General features: G+C 43.8%; 1 protein-coding gene across 3 annotated transcripts in view; it reads left to right on the top strand.

Annotated features, from left to right (window-relative positions):
- LOC147019123 (mucin-4-like) overlaps nucleotides 1-23,067 on the top strand; it is a 129,841-nt gene that overhangs the window by 52,026 nt on the left and 54,748 nt on the right. For all 3 annotated transcript variants that reach the window (XR_015062766.1, XM_085899993.1, XM_085899992.1), the window contains exons 19-25: nucleotides 7,141-7,383; nucleotides 7,601-7,738; nucleotides 10,957-11,144; nucleotides 12,286-12,466; nucleotides 14,552-14,671; nucleotides 18,584-18,706; nucleotides 22,256-22,369. Coding sequence is in view for 2 of the 3 variants with exons in the window: in XM_085899993.1 (XP_085756119.1) it covers nucleotides 7,141-7,383; nucleotides 7,601-7,738; nucleotides 10,957-11,144; nucleotides 12,286-12,466; nucleotides 14,552-14,671; nucleotides 18,584-18,706; nucleotides 22,256-22,369 (1,107 nt within the window). In the remaining variant the exon portion in view is untranslated. The remainder of the gene's footprint in view (nucleotides 1-7,140; nucleotides 7,384-7,600; nucleotides 7,739-10,956; nucleotides 11,145-12,285; nucleotides 12,467-14,551; nucleotides 14,672-18,583; nucleotides 18,707-22,255; nucleotides 22,370-23,067) is intronic.

Below are 23,067 nucleotides of genomic sequence, written 5' to 3'. Positions count from 1 at the left end.
GTATTGTTGTCCGTCGTAGCTGAAGGCAAACAAGTGTTGCGACTCTTTGGCTAGCGGTATGCTAAAGAACGCCGAGCACAAGTCTACCACGGAAAAATGCGTCGCAGTGGACGGCACCCCTGACAGTATCGTAACCGGGTGTGGCACCACGGGAAAGGACGCTTTCACACACTTATTCACTGCTCGTAGATCTTGTACGAACCTCCATTTGTTTCCTCCGGGCTTCTCCACCGGCAGGATTGGTGTGTTACATTGGCTCTTAGTAGGTATTATCACCCCTTGGTCGCGTAATGATGCTATCACCGGAGCGATCCCTTCTATTGCTTCTTTGCGCAACGGGTATTGAGCCACTCGAGGCAGGGGTACCCCCTCCTTTATCTGGATAGACACGGGCGTTGCGGCTAGCACTCTGCCCACGTCATTCGGATGTCGTGTCCATAATTCAACAGGTACTTCCTGTAGTCTTTCCTCCGTTCTTGTTTCCCTGTTGGTCTGGCGGCGTGGCCTTTCGCTGTTCATCTCATGCCTTTCTAACATACATGACAAAATCTGATCAGGTAAGCATACCTTCCATCCATCCCCCCGTCGACTGGCCTGTAAAGTGCTCTGGGTTTCACTATCCCTCCCTGGTGGTTCCGAGGCACATCTCAACCTGGTCAACATTCTTCCCAGTTCTTCGGCACTATGACCTTTACCGACCGCCATTGAGACGTGCGGGGTAAGTCCTTCTCTGTGCTTCATTAGCTCACGTTCCTTGTTAGTTAGCTCCACCTCCATTGCCGCTCCCTCTTTCCCGATCCACAAAGTGGTTGTCATTAAAGTGCGTGTGGTAGCGTACTCTTCATGTACTCTGTTCGAGTAATCAAAATCCTGCCCTGTTTCGTCATAATAGACCGTACAGTGTAAAGGCAGTTCCACTTCTTTCAATTCAATGTCGTTGCCACGCAACCATTCCTCTACGTCCCGCAATCTTTTCGCACTTTCCCAATCCCTAGTCAGTTTATCTCTCCCCTCTTGTGACACAACCCGCAACCAATAGACTACCGGTCCGAGTTCGGTCATCATGAGGGTCATTACTTCCTCTTGCAATGCCAGCGGAGCATCTATGAAAACTCCGTCTTGCTTGCATGTTATGGTACATCCCATTCTGCACAACAAATCTCTTCCTAACAAATTCATCGGGGTGTGTTTGGCTACCAAAAATGCATGTTCTCCCCGCAGGGGACCTACTTCAATTCGTAATTTGTCCGAAATCGGGATATCCTCTCTCCGTCCCGAAACCCCCACCACACTCACTGACTCACCTGAGAGTGGCAGGTTCTTTATCTCTCCTTGTTTTAGTGTTGACCGGGTGGCCCCTGTATCTACCAGGAATGTTACTTGTCTCCCCTCTACGTTTAAGGTCGTGGTCAATTCCCTTACATTCCGCGTTTCCCTTTGCGGAGCCACCACGGTGTCCTCATGTCAATAGTTTCTTCCTGCTGTCTCCCTTCTCCTCTCATACTCTCTAGGGGGCGCCGTTGGTCTCTCTTGCTGTTGTGGTGGCCGCGAGCCCCAGCCTCGTTGTTTAGGCGGTGCCGGGCAGTCCCGAAACCAGTGCCCGGATTGACCGCAGTTAAAGCATTCTCCCTGTTTTTGCGGCTCCTTCTCTCGGTTCCAAGGCCTCCGCTGGTCCCGTTCGGCTTCATACCGGGGTTCCCAATCTGGATTTTCCCAGCGAGGCCTGCTCTCCCTCTCTTTGTATTTACGGCTTTTCAATTCGAGATTTCTTGCAACTAGAGCTTTGGTATCTTTCTTTCCTCTCCGTTCCTCTTCTCTTAGAGTCTGCCAAGCCTGTCTTGCCCTTTCAAACACGGCATCTACGTCAGCCGTTTTCCACCCTGGCATGTCCGCTTTCACCTCTCGCCTTACTTCGTCACACAGTCCATCTACGAACATAGTGTTCAGGAAATGGAGGGCGTCTGTGCGATGTTAATAAATCCTGAGTGCAGTTCGATCTGCTCATACAGTCGTGCCTTGTACTCCCCAGGTGATTCCTTGGGATTCTGTGTGACATCCTGTATTGCCTGCCAATCCATTACCCTTGGGGCCATCTCCGCCGCAAGTTCTTCCATCAGGGTTTGTACTCTTCCCCTGTACAGTGCCTGTGCTTCCCGGTCGGCTCCCTCCGGGTAATGTTGGTTTAAGGTGGTATCTGTTTCTCCTTCCATTTTTACACTCCAGGCTGCCGCACGCCGGCTCCAAACCGCACTGGGCAGGACAGCAGTGCAGATAAACCCTATGTCTGTCCTGGTTGCCCCCTGCATTTTTATCTGGTCGTGTAATATCTGAATGGCCCTTCTTGGGTTTTTCTTTATACATTCTTCCATGCTAGCTTTTACTCCCCTAATGTCTTGTGGGGTCCATGATCTCCAAACCCAATCTCCCCCTGCTGCTTGTATCATGGGGAACTGGTGAATGTCGGTCCCTCCTTTTACTCTGTCCCCTTCTAAGACAGGGTAAATTCCTTTTGTTGTCCCAAGTCGGGTTGTCGTCTTTCGGTTCACGTCGTCACTGATTTCTGCTATCTGTGCTAACGCCTGCTTCAACTTCTCCTGTCTCTCCTCACTCTGTATCTTGACCTCCGTCAGCTGCGCTAACACTCGGTCTAGTTCCTTCTGTTTGTCCTCTCCCTGTGTCTTAACTTCCGTTAGCTGGTCTAGCGCCTGTTTTAGTCTCCCTTGTCGTTCTTCGTCTTGTATTTTCCGTTGGTTCACAGTCCCTTCTAGTCCGAGTCGCCTATGCTCTGTCTCGACTTGCGACTCCATTAGCCACGCGGCCAATGCTTTCCAGTGTGGTCCACTTTGTTTCGGGCCTCCTGCTTTGCCCTCTATCAGCGCATTACTCACTGTGTTTAATATCTTTGGATCTAAGGATCCAGTCAGCGGAAAGGGATCTTTTCTTCCCGCGGTCCACTTCACCCAGTCCTGTATTCCCTTTACGTTATCGATTCCATATTTGTCACTGATAACTTTCAATGTTGTTCCTTTTGGTATCTTCTCGTTCTTTGAAGATTTATTCCCCATTCTTTTGTTCTTATCTTATCAACCGCCTAATAGCTGTAAATCGTTTCTCCTTTTACACCGGGACCGAGATCCCTTTCAATCAGCCGCCTAATAGCTGTAAATCGTTTCTCCTTTTACACCGGGACTGAGGTCCCTTTCGACCCGCCGCCTAATAGCCTCAAACCCAATGAAGGCCTCTAACCTTCCCTCTCTTGGTACAGGATTCCAACCTGTTTCCTCCTTATTTCACACGGATACCTTTATCCTCGACCCTTACCGGCTCTACAAACACTGCCTGACAGCCCTCCCCCTTTGTGCTCTTCAGACAAACCGCATTCGAATCACCTCATATGTGTTTACCGTTACAGTTCTTGATTCGAGCAGATCCTGGAGCTGCGTCCGGCAGGGCGCAACCCACCAAGTGTACAGCGCTCGCCTAACTGGGGCTCCCTATTTTAGGTGCCCTACGTGCGATCGCCACGTACCTTTTAGCTGATCCCTTGCGATCGCTGTACACCAAGTGGAGTCCCACCGTCCACACCGCCAGCATCAGTCGAATCCCATCCTCGTCGCCAATTGTTATGACTCTCCACTCGGCCGAGTAAGATGACAGAGTCAGATGAGGATCCTCGAATTACACGTTTTATTTCCGAAGACCACACGCATGCGGAATGTGACTCAGTGACCCTTCAGTCAGGCTCCCCTGAATCACATTAAGAATATGCTTCAAAACCATCACATATATAATCACACAAAGCAAAACTGGGTGTGGACTAAAAGTGTATGCTAAGGGATAAGGAAACAAAGAAATAAAAGAAATAAATGTGGCAGTAGGCTTCTTTCCCCCCTCCCTCGGGGCCCTAGGGGAAGTTGAATCGGTCAATTCTCAGATATGCAACCACAGTTTCCAAGCCACCTACACAACTCTCAGATATGCAAGTCTTGCAAACCAATAACTTTCCAAGCTTCCTACACTCCTTCACTAGCACCTGCTGATAACAAAGGCAAAGCTTTGGTGATCACTGAGAATAGGAATGTGTGGGCAGCATACACTGAAGGAACAGTTCCACAGTTCTCTCCAAGGTCGCACTAAGGGCACACCACCACAGAGCAACAGGAAGGGTGATAAGGGCTTAGTTTCCAAGAAACAGGGCTTAGTTTCCAAGAAACAGGAACAGCTGGGCGCTGTCCAAAAACAGTGGGGTGCATGGAACATTGGTAGCCTGAAACATTTAAAGCAACATTTTAAAGCAAGGTTTGAATAATGCACAGTTACAAGCAAGGTTAGAATCCTGACAGCTGATTAACACACAGCTAATGGTCCAAAATATGACCACCTAACATATCATCATAACACCGACAACCCCAAAGGTCCTGTAAACAGACAAGTCCAAAAGTAAGTTCTAAAAAGAGAGAGAGAAAGAGAAGGAAGATGGTTAATATGAAGAGAAAAGAGCTCCAAAGCTGGGGATTTCGAGAAAAACGGTGATCACCAACAGGTTTCAACCTTATAAAATGCACATCAAGGTGACCAGGATTTGCAAAAAAATTATCCCTGGACTCTGTGTCCTTTTCTCCTGACAAGGTGGAGAGCTTGCTGTCAAACCTCGACTCAGATTCTGCAACCGGTCGAGACGACATCAGCCTACGTGTCCTAAAAACCTGCTCCGCTGCTCTTGCTCACCCTCTCTCTGTTCTATTCACCCTCTCATTTGCTCAACATCATCTGCCATCTGCTTTAAAATCAGCAAACATTACTCCCCTGCATAAAAAAGTGCAAAAACAGATCACTGCAACTGCAGACCAATCAGCTTCCTGCCAATCAGCAAGGTTATGGAATCCATCATTGCTTCAGACATTAAATCCTTCCTCTTCTCCAATGGCTTGATTTCCGATCATCAATTTGGTTTCAGATCAGGTCACTCTACCCTGGAAATGTGGCTTTTGCTCTCCCAACAATGGATGGAGGTACTCAATGCCAGACGTGAAATCAGAGCCATATCCCTCGACATATCACGTGCTTTTGACACGGTCTGGCGCACTGCCCTCCTCACCAAAGTCTCTTCATGTGGTATCCAACACCATCTTCACTCATGGCTCGCAGACATCCTCTCCTGTCACAGCCAACGTGTGGCCCCAAATGGAATTCTTTCATCCCCTCTTCCTGTCCAGGCTGGAGTTCCTCAAGGCAGCGTTCTGAGCCCTGTTCTTTTTATGGTTTTCATAAATGATCTCTCTGACTCTCTGGAAAATCCTCTTTATATCTTTGCCAATGTGCAAGCCGCAGCTTCTTCACTCTCTGCACATCACGATAAAATAAAAAAACTGGTCCAACACGAGGAATGTGCCTTTCAATCCTGACAAATCTCACACTCTCACTATGTTTCTCCGAAAGGACCGTTTAGAAAACTCCCCCATCTACTTTCTCAACAATCCACTGGAAGAAGTCATTTCATTCAAGCTTCTGGGTCTCACTATCTGCCATGATCTTTCCTGGGAAAGCCACATTTCCAACCTGGCCCCCAAAGCCAGTTGCTGACTGGGAATCCTCCATCGTGCATAGTCTTCCTCGGCCCACCTGAGCTCCTGACCACATACAAAGCTTTCGTCCGCAGCCTGATTGAGTACTCCTCTCCCCTCTGGGCTGGTGCTCCTGCCTCTCACCTGTCTCAGCTTCACGCTGTGAAAACCAAGGCATTTAAGAGCATTGGTATCTCCTGCTATGAGGCTGAGACTTTGGTTCTCTCACTCTCCCACCACAGGCATGTCGCTGGTCTTTCTGGCCTCCACCGTCTCCTCTCTGGTCTCTCCCACGCTTATCTCTTTGCGATATGTCCCCACCATATTTCGCAGGGTGCTCAAGGTCCTCAACACCCCTCCCCCTCCTGGTAAAACTACCAAAATTATGAATCACTGCTCACCTTCACTCTTTCATTCCTCTTTTTTCCTGCCTTTGGAATAAACTCCCACAGTCTCTTCAATCCAATTCTTACCTCCAGGCCTTCAAAACAGCTGTTCACCACCACCTCTTATCTTCCCCCATCCAAAACCTTGATCTTTACTACCCCTGTTAATCCACCCCAAACCCACCTCCTTCAAATTCCCTACTTTCCTTCCTGAAAGTCTCTGTAATGTCCAACTTGTATACCCTGTGTTCCCTGCCCCAACCCTCTCCCTTCCACAGATCTCCTAATGTCTCTGTTCCCCAATTTTGTCCTTCCCTCTCCTGTCCCTCTTGTCTCATTCCCCACTTGCTGTGCATTGTGTGTTAGCTCTCATATGAGCCTCGACAATGTATCAAAAAAAACCCAGTATGGAATGGATATTGTTGATGAGATGGCCGGGAAGTACTCTGTCAAAGCAGAATCTCATAGATGTCCACTTCATGTGTTTCACAACATTCTTTACCTGTCTGCCGTAAATGCATGGGTCCTGTTCAAGTCAGTGACTGGGAAACATATCAGCCAATGAGACTTCATTGCACAATTTGTTGACGAGCTCTGACAGGGGTACATGTCAATCACCACCATGAGAACAACAACAGTTGAGTAGTTTGGAGGATGAGCCTCCAAAAAAGTGCATGCGGAAACAATGCCAAGTCACCACATGCAAGAACAAAACGGTGGACAGCTGTGCAATGTGCAACAAGTTCCTTTGTGGAAAATGCACTGGGCAGGTGGTTAAAAAGTGCACAGCTTGCTGTCAGATGCAAGAAAAAAATGGTGGACAGTTGTGTGATGTGCAAAGCTGTGTTTCAAGTAATCTCATCATTGCAAGCAATAAATATGTGTTTGACAATTGATTTCTTGCTTTACATCATATCATGACCAGCTTTTTCCATCAGCGGTCAAATTGATTGCTTGCATCGGTTTAATGTGTGTGGGCAAGGCTGGCGGTTCTTATCAAGGACAGTGTTGAGGTATCATTATTTTAATCAAGCGATAACAAAGAAAGTTGTTTTAGAAATTGCTTTTCGAATTGAGGAGGACTTTCTGGAGTTCCCCTGCTTCATCCAGCCCATGGATCGACCAATATGAATCCACCAAGTTCTCAAAGTAAAATCTTAAAACTTTGATTTTTTTTTGTCACTTTCCAGGGGAGGTCTTAGAAAATGAGCGCATCATGCGACAAACAACGAACCAAAGCAGTAATGATTTTACACCAATGTTCATGGATGATGTCATAAACAATGCTTCTCCTGCTGACCTTCAAAGAGGAACCAATCTCTGTGGAAATGACACCTCCTGCTTGTTTGACTTCCTCACAACAAATGACACAGAAGTTGGAGAAGCCACATTAAATGCAAAAAAGCAAATGGATGAAACAAAATCATCACTCAGTAAGTAGCCTTATTATGCACAAAATTTAGTGGCCCTCTGATGTTGATTAGCTCTTGATATTACAGCTGCATTGAGGTTTTACAATGCTATTTTAAAACACATTAGCTTTGCTCTTTACCATGTCACGTATACAGTCTCACCAGACAAGATGTTTACCATAGCTAGAAGTTAGATAGACAGAGAATACTAAAGTGAATCAAACTATTTCTCTTTCAGATGCTTTTCCACCAAACATAACTGGTGAACACGAGCTTCAATCTTCAATAAACAATGAATTTACAACAACATATTTAACTGATGGTGAAAACGTCACATTTTCTTTGGATACAAACTCCACCGAGATAAACATCACAGGTAAGAGTGGTCTCAATCTATAGTGTTTTGATTCATATTTTTGCAGTATTCATTGCAATTTTCATACTTATTATCCATAATAATAAATATCAGTGTGTGTCAGTATATCATTGCATCAGTGTGTGTTCAATCAGTCAGTATGTCTCTGCATTAACTCCAAAATCATGAAATCTAGTGGCCCCAAACTTTGCTTGCATACTAAGGGAACTCTGAGGGAATGCAAGAATGAAAATTGGGTGTTTAGGTAAATTTAAACACCCCTTTGGAAGATAATTTAATGGGCGCTCATCAAAAAGAACAAAACAAGCCGCATGAAGATAGCGGCATGCCATCTTTGTCAGTTCGCTGGGGTCTTAAGCTTCCATTTTGTTCGACCTGCTCAACAATGCCTTGATTTGCAACAGGCCACAATGGTTTCTTAAAGATAAAGCACCCAATTTTTTTTTGCACTTTCCTCACTCACAACATCGAATGCCTCCTCTTCATACCTACAAATCGCTCTGTACATCACTTTTGTAAGTGCTATCCTTTTCATATTAGGAGCTTGGAGCGATTTCATGCTTTATATGATGGAATTTTCCACGATAAACTCTCACAGACTAATTTAAGTACGTAATCGAGTTATGATTTTGGCTTTGAGGATTGAAACTTGAGGACTTCACTTCTTAAAGCACAGCGGATTAAAATATTTACTTTCAACTTAACTTTTTCTACTGAATGGAGAATTATATTTAGTGAAGAAAAGATTAAGGAAAGTTTTTAAATTAACCAGCTTCATTGACCTTGTTTCATTGAGTGCAACAAAAATAACTTAATTCAGTGCAATGAAAACAATTAACCAGCAGGATCAATGCGATGGCATTCTCCAGATTTTGGAAAGGAAAATAAAGTAGATTAAAGATCAAATTGAAAGAACAAACGATTAAAACATCATGGTAGAATTCGGATGGGTAAAGCAATTTTGAAAAATTTCCCCTCAATTTGTTTTTTCTCAGGAACGCATTCCCCCTTTAATACATTTCAAAAGTCAATGAGATTTTGAAGTTTGATTGAAACGATGTTTTCCATAAACATATCGATGATGGAAATACATAGAAGTGCCAGTATATAGGCATGTGTGTATGTATGTTTATATATATATATATATATATATATATATATATATATATATATATATATATATATATATATATATATATATATATATATATATATATATATATATGTTGGGGTGGTCCAAAACCAGTAAAAAAAAAATAATTAAAATTCAGACGTCTCCACAAGCCTTAAATTATTCCACTATGATTCACTAACGCGCATAAAAACATTTAAGTTGATCGGAGGTGATTTAGAGGTCGCTCCTATGACGACTTTTAGTTTCATGTGTTGGTTAAATTAGGGTATGGTCAGGTATGATTACGGGTACTTCTGGATGTCCGAGGTGGAAATGGAGTGCATTTTCGAACTCTATGGGGTCGAGTTACTCTAAGAAATGACTGCACCGAACATCAAATTCACTACCATTTCGAAAATATGACCTAAAACAAGATTTATCATTACTGGAGTTGAGTAACTAATCCTACTCATTTCGATATTTTATAATCTATAATTAATTTGTTGTCCGTCTAAACATTTGTTGGAGTACATCGACCCCATGAGTTCGAAAATGCAGTCTAATTTCACCTCGGAAGTTCAGAAGTGTACGGATTCGCATCTCACCATACCCTAATTTTTCAATTAATGGAATTACATACTATTAGAATATTTCGTCTCATTTACCAAATACCACTATCATCTCCGCCTCTATTGCTGTCTCCACTCCCGCCTGAACTTATTTCTAGCCGGCCCAACATCCAGTGTTTTATATTCAATGATTCACGAAAAATATGTTGGTTATTTATTTAGTTTTAACCTTACCTTTGTTTCTGTACTTTGTCTTGACATCAACGAGCGTGTAAAATGCAGCTTCACAAAGATACATTGATCCAAACAATGTCAGAATCCAGAGGTTGGTGTGAGATCAAAGGGTAAACAGGAAGGCACGTGACCCAGAACGTCTCTTGATCCAGTTTTTTGAAATCTTTTTCAGCCGGGGAGTTGAGCTTTAACTCAAGAAACTCCTTTTGCACTTCGTCTGAAATATCAGCTACTTCACATTGAAAGGGGTTCCTCATGAATTTCCAGGCTTCGCGCTTCTCATCTATATCCAGAAAGTATCTGATAAATTCTGCTTTAAATTCAGTCAGATGAGTAATTATTTGTTTTTTTTTTTAACTCAGACTAAAGGTAACTGAATGAGAGCAGAATCCAAGTTCGCAAAACTGGCTGTATTTCCATCCTGAATTCGACATTTCCAGAGGTCGAGTTTGGCCAAGAAGGCTCAAATGACGTCATGGTGCATGATTTATGTTGATGTTTTTCCCTTGGAGTCCCTCGTGACAAGAAAGCAAAAGAATTGTTTCACTGTGGAGAAACAAGAATGGTTTCAGAGCTGCCATGGTTTGGTTCAGATGAAACATTGAAAATTTCGGGATGATTTCATTCTGGAAGAGAATGATTGCAGATATTACGGAAGTATTTGGGATAATAAAATGAATAGGCAATGTAGATTCAGCCTTATTTTTGAGAAATAGTGCAAGTTTATAGGAATTACATGGACGGATATAGATATAAGATAAAGAGAGGAATATATGAGACAAGGACACTTAATTCTATTTTTTATGAGTGGAACTGTTTTCCTGAAAAGCTAATGGAAATAAGACAACTGCATTCGTTTAAAATAAATTTTCATGAACACATAACAGCAGACGGAATGGAAGTGTATTTCACTGGGACAAGCACCAGTGGAACTGTGACACAGTTCATGCATTGATGTTTCTGCTTCTCTGAATGGTGTCTTGTTTTAATTTCTCAATCTTGCCATCGGTTGCCATGCTTATAAGTCAAAGAGAATATAAATAAGGATGATTTTCTTTCAATAAGTTGAAATTGTTTTAAAGTCCTGAAAGCATTTTGGTAAATTTGTTGTTTTAACAAGTGCACAAGTCTTGTTTTTGAGATGTTCTTACAAGGCTGTGGTAAGTTCTGACGGTAGTATGAAAGTTCTATTTGCAGTTATCCATGGAAAACCATCTTTGTTTGGCTTGAGAATATTTCTGCTCTGTATTTATTGATCTTTTCTTTTGCCCACATTGTTGCAATTTTGTTCCTGCTTTCAGCGAGTGGCTTGTTGACATGGCGTCCCACATCCGTGGAGCGCACATTTGCCATCGTACTGGCTACAAACGGCAAAGCCACTGGCCAGCTTGCGCTCTCTCTCATTGTGTGTGGCTGCATGAACAACGGAACTTGCGACTATGAGCACGAATCTACATTAGAAACTGGAGATAGCAACAGCACATTCAAGGCATGTCTCTGATTTTTTTTTTTTTTGGAGTTATCTGTGGTTTGGCAGCCATTTTAATTTTGTAATCGCCAATTAAACAAGTTCTCATTGAAAAAATATAACATCCCTGAAACTTTTTGTTTTTATTTGGAAAAGCTTTGTTCTTTTCCACAAAATGATCTCATTTCCTGTAAATTGGGTTTTTCTGTTTTGTAATCCAATCTGAGTTTGGAGCTGATGATTTGGGATTCTAGCATCAAATTATTTGCACTTGTTGATCAAATATATACTCTTTCAATGTTGTGGGATCAAAAAAATGATGTGCCACACGACTATTGCCAGAGAGATCGTAACCAACAGCGTGTACCTGACACTCATCACCCTACTTGTGGTCCACATAAATCGACATAGTCAGGCAGCCGTGATAATTAGACATCTATCTCAAAGCGAAGCATGATTGGGGTGGGGATAAATTGGGATTTAGTGGTGACTTAAAAAGTATGAGAACCATTCAAGGCCATATAAACTATCCTATAGGGGGCTTTCATGAGTAGCGGGATCTTTTTTGTCAATCTGCACAATGCCTGAAGAGCTTCTGAGTTTTAATGTCACTCTGTTGATTCATCTGTCATCCACTAATTTGTTTGTTCTACATTTTATTAAACACATACAAACCCCACAATGTTGCATTTTCCACTTGAAAATAATTTACATACTACATAATTGGAGTTGTCAATTTAAATTTAAATACACAAAAATAGAGGTCCTAACAGTAGATTGAGACACAGACATGTATATTACAGGGTAAAATACTTCACCATCCCATCCCCACTACTTTTCGTTGACTGCTTATTGTTCCCATCTGAGCATTTGCTTCATGATGCTTGTACATCATGTGGCATTCAAATATATCGTGTGTGTGTGTGTGTGTGTGTGTGTGTGTGTGTGTGTGTGTGTGTGTGTGTGTGTGTGTGTGTGTGTGTGTGTGTGTGTGTGTGTGTGTGTGTGTGTGTGTGTGTGTGTGTGTGTGTGTACACACATCTTCCCTCACCTTTCCTGATTCTCCATAGAAAGGAGTTTTTTTACGGTGTTTGTGAACCGTTTTTCTTTCATGAAGTTCTACCTCGCTGTCAGCTACAAATATCTATTTCCTTGTATGCAGGTTGCGTCTTGCAATTGTACTCAAGGCTACACTGGCTCAAACTGCAGCGATGATTTTGACTCATGTTTGGACAACCCATGCTTCCCTGGAGTCAATTGTACAGACTTTAAAGCTCCCTTATCGGGCTTCAACTGCAGCTCGTGCCCGCCTGGGCTTGTTGGGAATGGCAGCAAGTGCTTTGGTAAGATTTGTTGGTACAATTGAAACAATCTGGTGTTGTGCACACCTGGAAAAAATATATATCTAGTGTATGGTAGTTATCATGCGTGTTATGTGGGAATGTTTCAGCACAAACAACACGCCAGTAAATACATTCTCCAGTTTAAATAATGCAATCGTCAATTATCTTGCTTCATACAAACTGCAATTCCTCAAAAAAAATTACTGTGCACACTTTTGCCACAAATTGTCCTCTTGATCTCACAATTGAACAACCAGAAATTTTCACTGTAGTTTAAACAACCAACCAGAAGGAATAATCATTTTCTGCCACCCAGATGTAGAGAATAGTTATTGTATTACACTGGTCAGATTAATGAAAAAGCCATCCAAAGACAACTGCTTTGCCCATTGGGACTCTATCTTGCAAGTGGTTGCAAGTTAATCTGACCAAAAACTTCCACTTTGCACAATAACGAACTCCATCGTATCGAAGGTTACAAAGTGATCTGATAAAGTTTATCTTGGATTTCAATATGCCAAAAAACCCTTGCTATAATTTATGTTCGTGGTCCGGTTACGATCTTGTTATCTGTTTTCCTCGAAGCACACTGTTTGGTGCTCTTGTAACTTTGTTCTCTGTCGCATGGCTTCCAAGGAAAACCTGTCCCATGGCTTCCAATTAAATGGTCCATAAGTCTGCAAAGCTCCTGATTCCAATAAGGTTCTGGTGTTCTGACGTTAGCTTTGGGCTTTGGCCCCAAGTCTTTGGGATTGTATGCCTCCGTCCCCTTCCAGAAAAATCAGTTTGCTTCACCAATTTCAATACAACAAACTACTTATTTCTCTTTCAGATTGTAATTTAAACGACGTTGAGGTGTTGTGGAATCATTGTAGTTTTAATGAAAGTTAAATATTTAACATAAATAATAAATAATAATCCAATGTCACCCCCAGGGTGACCAGTATCTTGCCAAAATGTGACCACGTGAGACTTCTTTAAGGTCACACTGAGGTGAACAGTGCTGCTATCCACCAGGAGCGACTCCTTGAGGAATATCTGCCTACGAGAGATTCCGATGAGAATCGTTCTAGAGTAACCATGAAAAATATGTGTTTGCCTCATAACGTCACCAAATGACGTCTTAATGTCTCAAGCTTGACATATCTAGAAAGCACTCATCGAGGTGTTCAATTTGAGGTATTACACGATATGGTACCTAAGATTTCAAAATTTGACCTTGGGGTCAAATACTTTCGACCTCCAGTGCTAACCATGAAGGTAAAGGCCGATCGCCACCAAAAATTAATCAGCTGAGCGCCAGACCATGAACTATATTCCCATGAAGATTGAAGACGATCCGATCAAAATTACTCAAAAAATAATGGTTTCGTCGACTCCCCTGATTTGCGACAAAGTGACCTTGACCTTGAAAATTTTATGCGCTGAAAGGGACCTCTATCGGACTCTGATATGCGAAGTTACAAAAATTTCCAATGATAACTGTGCTCTGCAGAGTGATCGATACGTGATTACAGACAAAAAAATATATACAAGCTGACTAACATATCCCAAAAACTTCGTTTTGGCAAAATAAAAATCGCACCTGTGTCTGAAGGAAGTGGTTCAGTTTGGCATTTTAACATGAAATAGGTAAAGCCAAGAAACGAACCAAACCCCATTATATTTACCCTTTGGAACCCTTTAGAACTACCCTTTAGAAGCCTCCAGAATTACACTTGAAAACCCTTTAGAATTAAACACGGTGGTTTAAAAAGGTTCTTCTACATTTTTCACGGATGGATTGAGGGACATATCCAAATATTAAAGTGGCTTCACTGCTTAAAAATTTCTTGTTAATCGTTTCGCCAAAAGGGCAGTTGAAAGTGAGTTCATTTTATTTATTATCCTTGTCTTGCCTTTGGTCCATGATGTCACACAAATTCCTCCATGATAATTACTGGCAGATATTGATTTGAATAGTCAGTCTGAAAACTCCTGCTGTTTTAGCTTGGTTATGGAATAGCAATATTCATGTCATGAAATATGAGAAACAAATCACCAAGAAAGGTTAAAAATTAATGTATTTTTGTTACTATCCTACAGATGATGATAATTGCAAGAACAACCCATGTGAGCATAATTGTATCGACATTTATGCTGATTACAACTGCAGCTGCAATTCTGGCTACATTGTTTCAGCATCTGACATCAATAAATGTGAAGGTAGGCAATTGCTTTTATTAATGGAGGTGATGGCAATTTGCAGTTTTAAAAGATATGATGAGTTGGATGGAATGGTGCATGACATTTTTGATGGGAATGTTGGTGTTTGACAGTTTAAATTTGTGTCACAGGAGGAGCGATTTCATTTGGTTCAAATTTGACTAGACATTTGTTTATACTCATCACTAACCTTGTCTGTATAATTACAAAAACGATAACTGTTCCACTCTCTTTATCTCACTTGTAGCCTTCTTGATATTCAGCACATCAATTAAAGCGGGAAACATGTCGTGGATATTCATTACCAGTGCAATAAAGATAAAAATTCTTATTAATAATCAATGAATACTAATTGATGATACAGTATATATATATATATATATATATATATATATATATATATATATATATATATATATATATATATATATATATATATATATATATATATAATCTGCCTTTATCACCAAAGTGTGGAGTTCGTGGTGTTGAGCCATCATCACATGTGATGGTGTGTTCCATGCAAGGGAAAATACTTTTTGGCTGCCAAATAGAAAAGTTTCCAAACACAATGTTGAGAGAGACAGAGACAGACAGAGATAGATCTATTCTGAAAGTTTTGATCCTTTAATTTCTAGACAAATATTCTCGCGACTGTGGCTGCAAAGTTGAATCTTCAGATCCAGTTGTGGTGGACGGGCAGTTAACACTGACCAAGCTGGATCGCCGAGTTGTTTTGCTTTGGAGGCAGAGACGTGATCCTCAGAGGTTATGGCGCATGTGGGAGGGGAAGGGCGGCACGGATGGAGCAGATGGATGCCCAGCACAAGGGGTTTATACTTGAACCCATGTCAGATACACAGACACCAGCAAATTAAAAATAAACACAGGGATTTAATGAAAATAGAAGAAATATTTACAAGGGTAATGATTCATAATCGAAAAACAAAATGTGAGGAAAGTTAAAGCCGAAAGGCGAGGCGCTTCCACACATGGACTTTAATACAGACAAGGGGAAAACAAAAGAAAAGCAAATCCTCCCTTTATTCTGGCACCTATCTTTGTCTGGAGGTGGTCTTTCTTGAACATTGGTATCGAGGTGCTTCATCCTGCGTGGGAAGATGCACCCAAAATGGCGCCAAGCCACTCTCTGGGTGGGAAATGTACTTGAGGTAATTAATGAGGCAGTATTCAACACCAGGGCTCACCAACTGCCGTGCGACTTCCTTGTCGATCGCACTAGCTGACGGCGCTACCCTCTACAGCATGACACCGCTCCTTTCGGCGACATACACGAGGCTTCAAGGTTGGTCTCTCACGACCCAGCCAAGATGCAATGGCCAGCATCTTGCTCCACCGCACGAGCCAATTCGCCAAAAGCTTGAATACGAAAATGGTTCCATCTTCTTCATCTGTCGAAGGAAAGCCAGCTGTAATGCCCTAATCATACACACCATCTCCTAGTTCCGTCATCTCTCGACTGCGTCCTTCACTCAACCCAACAAACCAACTGCTCTTCCTCCTCGCTTCTGACATCCTGACCCCCAATCATCCACCTCCGGGGGCGTGGTGTCACCCGCTGTCACCCTTGGAGGCGGGGCTTCTTGCCTACTTGGTCATCCAGCTTGGTTGTAATTATTTTTAAGGACATGATCCCCCTTTATCACTGGTCTTGAAATACAAAAACATAAGGAAAAGGTCACAGGGGGCAATGACATACTGGGGAAAAATTGGTCTTGATACCTATCTAATTAACACAGCACCACCCCCTGGGTGGTGTCAAGTAACACATGCTCACAGTTTCCCAGCTTAATTTACATTGAGATGTCTCCTTTTACGTCCATGGACCAGGCAACTCGATACTATCCTAACTTTGCTATTAAATCCCTCCATCTACCCCACAAACATAACAATATATTTGAGGTGAAATTTAAAAAGAGATCTGATTTATTTTTCCCAAAATATGTGTCTGGCTGTTTCTCTTGTGTGAATATCACCCATTGCATATGATCATAACAATAGTGGAGGGGATGAGAGGTTTTCTCATAAACTTGGCTGTGTGCTTGCATTCACATCAAAAATCCTGGCTAATTATGGGGGTTTCCAAGATTAAACTTCTTTCGGCTGTATGCATTTGTCAATTATGTAGGCCTCTAAATGTTTTTAGTCAGAACTCATTGGGGATCAAATCGATGTCCATTGATGTTTTTGTACTCGATTTATGGACATGCAATATTACAGATCAGTGAAAGAAATCTCTACTTTTCTAATACCTTCAGAGTTTTTGATCATCTTGTATTCCGTTTCTTTACTTCATATTCTCCACATATGATGAGCACAATATTTTGACATGTTTGATACATTCATGGTATTGGGAAAATATAACATTCTTTTTTGAAACTCAAGCAATCTTGCTTCAACATGCTTTGCAAAATGAGGCATCATTTGCTCGTTCCAGTATTCCAGAATTTAAGTTTGCTGCATTTCCACTGAAGCTTATTGCATGGCTTGTGATTGCTGAAACATCAATAACGGCCACAGTATTTTTCAACAAGAAGACGGAACATTGAATTATTTGCAGAGCCTCACCGGGGTATATATGTTGTATTTATAATTGGGAGTGAACGATCGAAATGAGAGTAGATCTGCATGTACATTCACATATTGAGTGTCCTAAAGACCAATTTCAATACCCTCTCCTGCCCCCTTGGTAATAGCCGAGACTAAATGAGCTCCTCAGATGCAAAAGACACAAATCCGGAAAAAAATGATCCTCTGGCACAAGTTAATCGAGCGATTCCGAACAAACGAGAAGGGCACTTGGCAGAGCACATACCTCCACCACACAATACCTGATCCACGAGAACATATCAGGGCCAATACATCTTTGAAATATCATGCCATACTGTATATCGTTTCTGGCCCCATTTATCTTTGTTGAAAATTCACTTTAAAAATGAAATCATTTTCATATCCAGATCCAGATTGGGATCTTCACCAAAATCGAATCAATTGGTCGTGGTCACATACCCACCTGTCCACCAAGTTTCATTCGATTCCGTCCACAAGTTTTTGCGATATCGTGCTATATATTGGCTTTTTTTTTGAGCCCATCTCTCAATGGTGAAGAATCACTTAAAAATTATCAAATCCTGATTCAGATCTTCACTAAAATTGAATAATTTATTTCGTGTCACACACTCAACGTGTCCACCAAGTTTTGTTTGAATCCGTTCACCACTTTTTGAGATATCGTGCTCTATTTCGCTTTTCTCCCCATCTCTCAAAGGTCAAGAATCACTTTAAAAAGCTACTAGCTGGATCCAGATCCAGATCTTCACGAAAATCGAACCAGTTTGTCCTCAGCACACACCCAACCTGCCCACCAAATTTCATCTGAATCAGTCCACAACTTTTTGAGACATCCTGCACACAAAACAAACAAAGAAACAGACAGACAGACAAACAGGGGTGAAAATATAATCCAACTTCGGTGGCAGACGTAACTAGTAATGTCTGCTGATTCAAAGTCGGTGACTAATGAGTCAAACTGATGTGCAGTTGAACCAACAATGTGATAGAATAACATCCTGACAAATGTCTGTGGAGTAAAATTGTAAAACTACGAAATTATACTGCCTTCCTCGAAACCCAAAACATCAAAATGAACCAATCAAGATATTCGTTTAAAGACAACAATATGTTCGTTTAAAAGTGTAATCGATGAATTTGGGGGCAAAAAATTGTTCATGTGAGATCCTCATCTGGATTTCCAGAATTACTGCTAACTAGTAACTACCCCTCAAATGTTGTTTGTTCAGCTTCTGTGAACAATAACATTTAATTCACTGCTTGTTCTTCAAGTCTGAAAATCTATGACTGCTTTATATACTCGTGTCCTGTTTCCAACAGATATCAATGAATGTGACAATTCAACTTCGTGTGTGAAAAATGCCGATTGCATCAACCTGAATGGAACCTACAATTGCACCTGCCGGGAAGGATTTATTGGAAACGGTGATATTTCCTGCACAGGTGTGTTGGCTTGATTCATGTGCTGAATTATTTTAACTCAATCAGGATCAGATTCATTTAACAGTAATCTGCTACTTGTAATGTCCGGAGGGCAGTGGGACTCGGATAGTCGTGAGGATTGTTGAACACTGTTTATTGCCCGTCCGGATGCACGCTACGACAGACTACACAACGGCTCAGGCGGCGTGAACACCTTTATCCCTTGCAGGCACGTGACCTCCAAAACCACTCCTCCACGCCTCCACAACGCTCCCTGCATTGTGCTCTGCCCCCGCAGGCCAATACACCACACTCCTCCCACCTAAAACTATGATTATAAAATGACCATCATAATAATAAGCATATTCGGCACAGAATACCATGACATAAAAGCAAAGAGGTACAAAAACGATAATAATCAAAAAGCATAGGCACCACCACACAGAAAACAACCAGAGCCAAAAATGGCATTAATCAGGCGGCCGTGCACCAAAACCCAGACGAGACGGCACAAAAAAACCGTGCTTCATCTGCTACCCGCAACCCTCATGTCATTGGTGTCATCTGGCCCATAACTCAGCCCTCTACCCCATCACACCATATAACGTGTTGATGTGAGCGAGTTGAATTCCAAAGCAATGGACAGGTGCTTGGAAACTGAGTTGCACGACGAACCCACAAAACCCTGACCGCGTTAAAGATATCAAGAAGCAAGTTGGGAAGCACAGCATCACTACGCAGCAGAAGCGCCCCCAGGCAGCTCATGCTTACACGCCCTCCGGCGAGGTTGCGATGACCTCCCGAGCAAACCTCCCCTGGCACCATCAAACACCCCCGGTCGACAAGGCGGCACATCTCCCCCAGACAGACCCGAATCAGATAAACATTCCGAGCCTGGAAGCCCCGTGGCGCCAGCGTGGCAGACTTAGGCGAGAACAGAGGTTTGTGCCGCACGGCGCCAAGCCCGTCTGAACTTGGCCATCTCAGGGATGGGCGGAGACGCTGAACAGCGCCGTCGGCTGGGCGCACCATTAATTCCATAACAAACCCATGCATCACAACCAGCCGAGATCTCAACGCACGTCCGAACGGCCTTGGCGACAACAGAGATTTGCGCCCCAGGGTGCCAGGCACGTCTGACCTTGGCGAACCCAGGGGTGGGGGTAACGCTGAACAGTGAACCAGCCCCGGCTCTGAGCCGATCCCTGAGCCGCACACCAAAACCGCGCATCCAACCCAACCCAGCAAACCATGCACGTCCACACGGACGGTCAGCGCAGCCTGGAGACATATCAGTGTCATACAACAACAAAAACATTGTCTGCTCCAATGCAACCTTCCCCTCACGTACAGCGCGTCCTCCCAGCATAATCCCCACACATGACAGGGTAGCGAACTGTGGGCTGCCCTCACAGCTGGAGATCGGCCAGACCTCTTTATTCGCCACGATCGCCCCCAAGCCCTTCACATCACATCAATCATATCGGACATCCCATCGATTGATCCCAGCCAAACATATTATGCTCACACGCGAACTGTCGGCATTTATTTTAACAACACTAAATTGCATCACTCGAGCAACGAAAATCGAATACGCAACAATCAGCAACCCATGAATCACATTGCGTGTCCGTCTCTTGGTTGTTGTCGCAACGTTGCGATGATCTGCTTATCGTCGATGGTCGCGGTCCGCGAACTTCTTGAACGCGACTGGCTCGCTTCAATCCCCCGCTGAAATCGCCTGAACGACACGGGTGCGCACTTTATCATGAGCGCAGCCGAAGCGCGAGAGCTCATCACAGCTGGCATGGCTCCCGTTGCTCCAGAACTGTACATCATCGTCGCAGGAAGCAATGAACGGCAGCCCATGCTGCATCGTCGCGGCCCCCGTCGCCGGAACCTCGCCCTCGGGTCTCGAGGGAGGCCCGGGCCCAAACGGAGGTACGTGCCCCGAAGGAGGCACAGGTGCACCTGGAGGTACGAAATCCGAAACAGGAACTGCGAGCCCCTCCCCTCACACCGCGAACCTCGGGAGCGCAACCCGCTGACCCTGATGGGCAACAAAGACGTGTGCCCTGCCAACCGCCGGTCGCGCTTCACCGGTATACGTGTGCAATGCGAGGGCAGCACGAGCGGACTCAACTTGACACACGATCAGTGCCCCGATCATCTCGACCTCCACTAGCATTGGTCCTGTCACCTTCGGACCAATTGAAAACAGGTTCAACCTTGGCAGCATCAGTGCCCCGATCATCTCGACCTCCACTGTCATTGGTCTTGTCACCTTCGGACCAATTGAAAACAGGTTCAACATCGGCAGCATCTCCTGCTCCGGGTCGACGGGATCGCTAGGCCCAGGCTGCAAGACTCGACCCGGGGCGTAAAAGTGTACACCATGCACAAAACACTGTACCGGCAGTAGGTCTCGACCCGGGACATAGGGGTCGCTTCGCACACCGCCATCCACGACCGTTATGATGGGCACTGACTCTCGGCACACACACCGTAGACGTCCCCGAGTGCTCAGACCGCCGTCCGACTGACTGCATTGTAACGCTCGGTCACGACCCGCGCCGAAGACCGTGCGTGCAGCTGTGCGCGCCTGGAACATCGTGCTGACCCCTGGATCATCTGCTGCGCACCGACCATCAAGACCCCGGACATTCCTCAGAGCTTGTGCGACAGCCGACGCCGCGTCTGAGCTGCACTTCATGTCCTCGTCCTTTAGCCGTGGCATCGCCAGAACCATTCCCGAGGCTTGCAAAGCAGAAATAAAACGAACTCCGAGCGCGGCCGTCGTCCACTCAACGTGACTCGCAGGCGCCGGCGGGACGTCAGGCTGCAGGACTTGATGCGCCCCGAAGCCGTGCGCGCGAAACTCGCGATGCGCTTCTCTGGGACCCTCGCCCGGTGTTGAACTCGAACCGCACGAGTTGCGCTGAGTTTCTCGCTTCAGCGATCCAATCGCCCCGGCCAAAGACTCCAAGTCAATACCGACGTAACCCAGGCACTTTGCACACGCCGATCCGAACAGACTCGTCACCACTGTAATGTCCGGAGGGCAGCGGGACTCAGATAGTCGTGAGGATTGTCGAACACTGTTTATTGCCCGTCCGGATGCACACTACTACAGACTACACAACGCCTCAGGCGGAACGAACACCTTTATCCCTTGCAGGCACGTGACCTCCAAAACCACTCCTCCACGCCTCCACAACGCTCCCCGCATTGTGCCCTGCCCCCGCAGGCCAATACACCACACTACTCATCGTTGGAAGTTTTTGTAATGCCTCTACTGTTTACCCCAAATAGCTTTTCCCAATTAAAGAAAGCCACACAGATCAAATGGAATCATAATTTATTATGGAAAAGGGATTGAATAATTTCTCTCAATAAATGTTTTCGTTATGCAACAGATGTTATTGGACAGATGTCTTTTTTATGAATATCCTTGTTTCATCATTTCATTCTGACGACATTTATTCATATTTTGTTGTTGATGATTTATTTTTTTGGGACAACATGATGATATGAGTTGAATATTTTTGTTCTGGATTTCTTCTGTAACAGATATTGATGAATGTAAAACTGAAAATGTATGTGGAAACCACTCAATCTGCCTGAACGTGATCGGTTCACATAATTGTTCCTGTGAGAGAGGCTATGAAGGAGATCCCTGCATGGGTGAGTTTTTCTCTAATTCCCATCCATCTGGTCAGCTTGTTGTAAAATAAACAAAATATATGTCACATATCAAATTACCCCGTTACCTTGAATGAATGGCTTTTGAAATAATATTGTTATTTGGAAAGAAGGTCAGAGGATCCATAGCAAAATTGTGCTGATAATCCTATGGACCTTTTGCCGAGTAGCTCAGATTTATTCATGTATCAGGAATTTGTCAGCAGTAAGTTGTATGGTAAGATGTGCACTGAGGAGGTGATGACTGTAAACCAAGCGAAATAGGATGAGGTTGTGTTGTGTAAAACCTCATGTGCAGGCGAGGCCAGGTTGGACACAAAGGCACCAAGAAAGTGCTGCACGCTGTAAAAAAAGACATTTAACATGTGCTGATTGGCCAAGAACTGCAGAATATCTTGTTATAGTAAGCTGTAGAGCCCTGGCTAGGACAGAATACTCGACGAGAGGCCACCCTGCAGGGCGAGATGGCCTGGAAGATGACGCCACACACAGACAATGTGACACCAATGATGGGATCAGCTGTGTGCTGGAAAGACTGTTGCAGAGGAGGTAAAGGCTGTGTCTGACCATGCACACACCAGTGGGACCTTGGAGAGACAAGGCCTCCTTCTCTCTCTCTCTGTCTCTCTATCTCTCTCTCTCTCTGGTCGCTCCAGATGGGGAGAGACCACATCAGGAGA

The sequence above is a fragment of the Eptatretus burgeri genome, chromosome 10, assembly GCF_056783735.1.
Source record: "Eptatretus burgeri isolate ZD-2024b chromosome 10, Ebu_testis_v1, whole genome shotgun sequence".
Lineage (NCBI taxonomy): Eukaryota > Metazoa > Chordata > Myxini > Myxiniformes > Myxinidae > Eptatretus > Eptatretus burgeri.
Note: the sequence above shows the minus strand (reverse complement) of the source record. Positions and strands in the feature narration are given on the sequence as shown.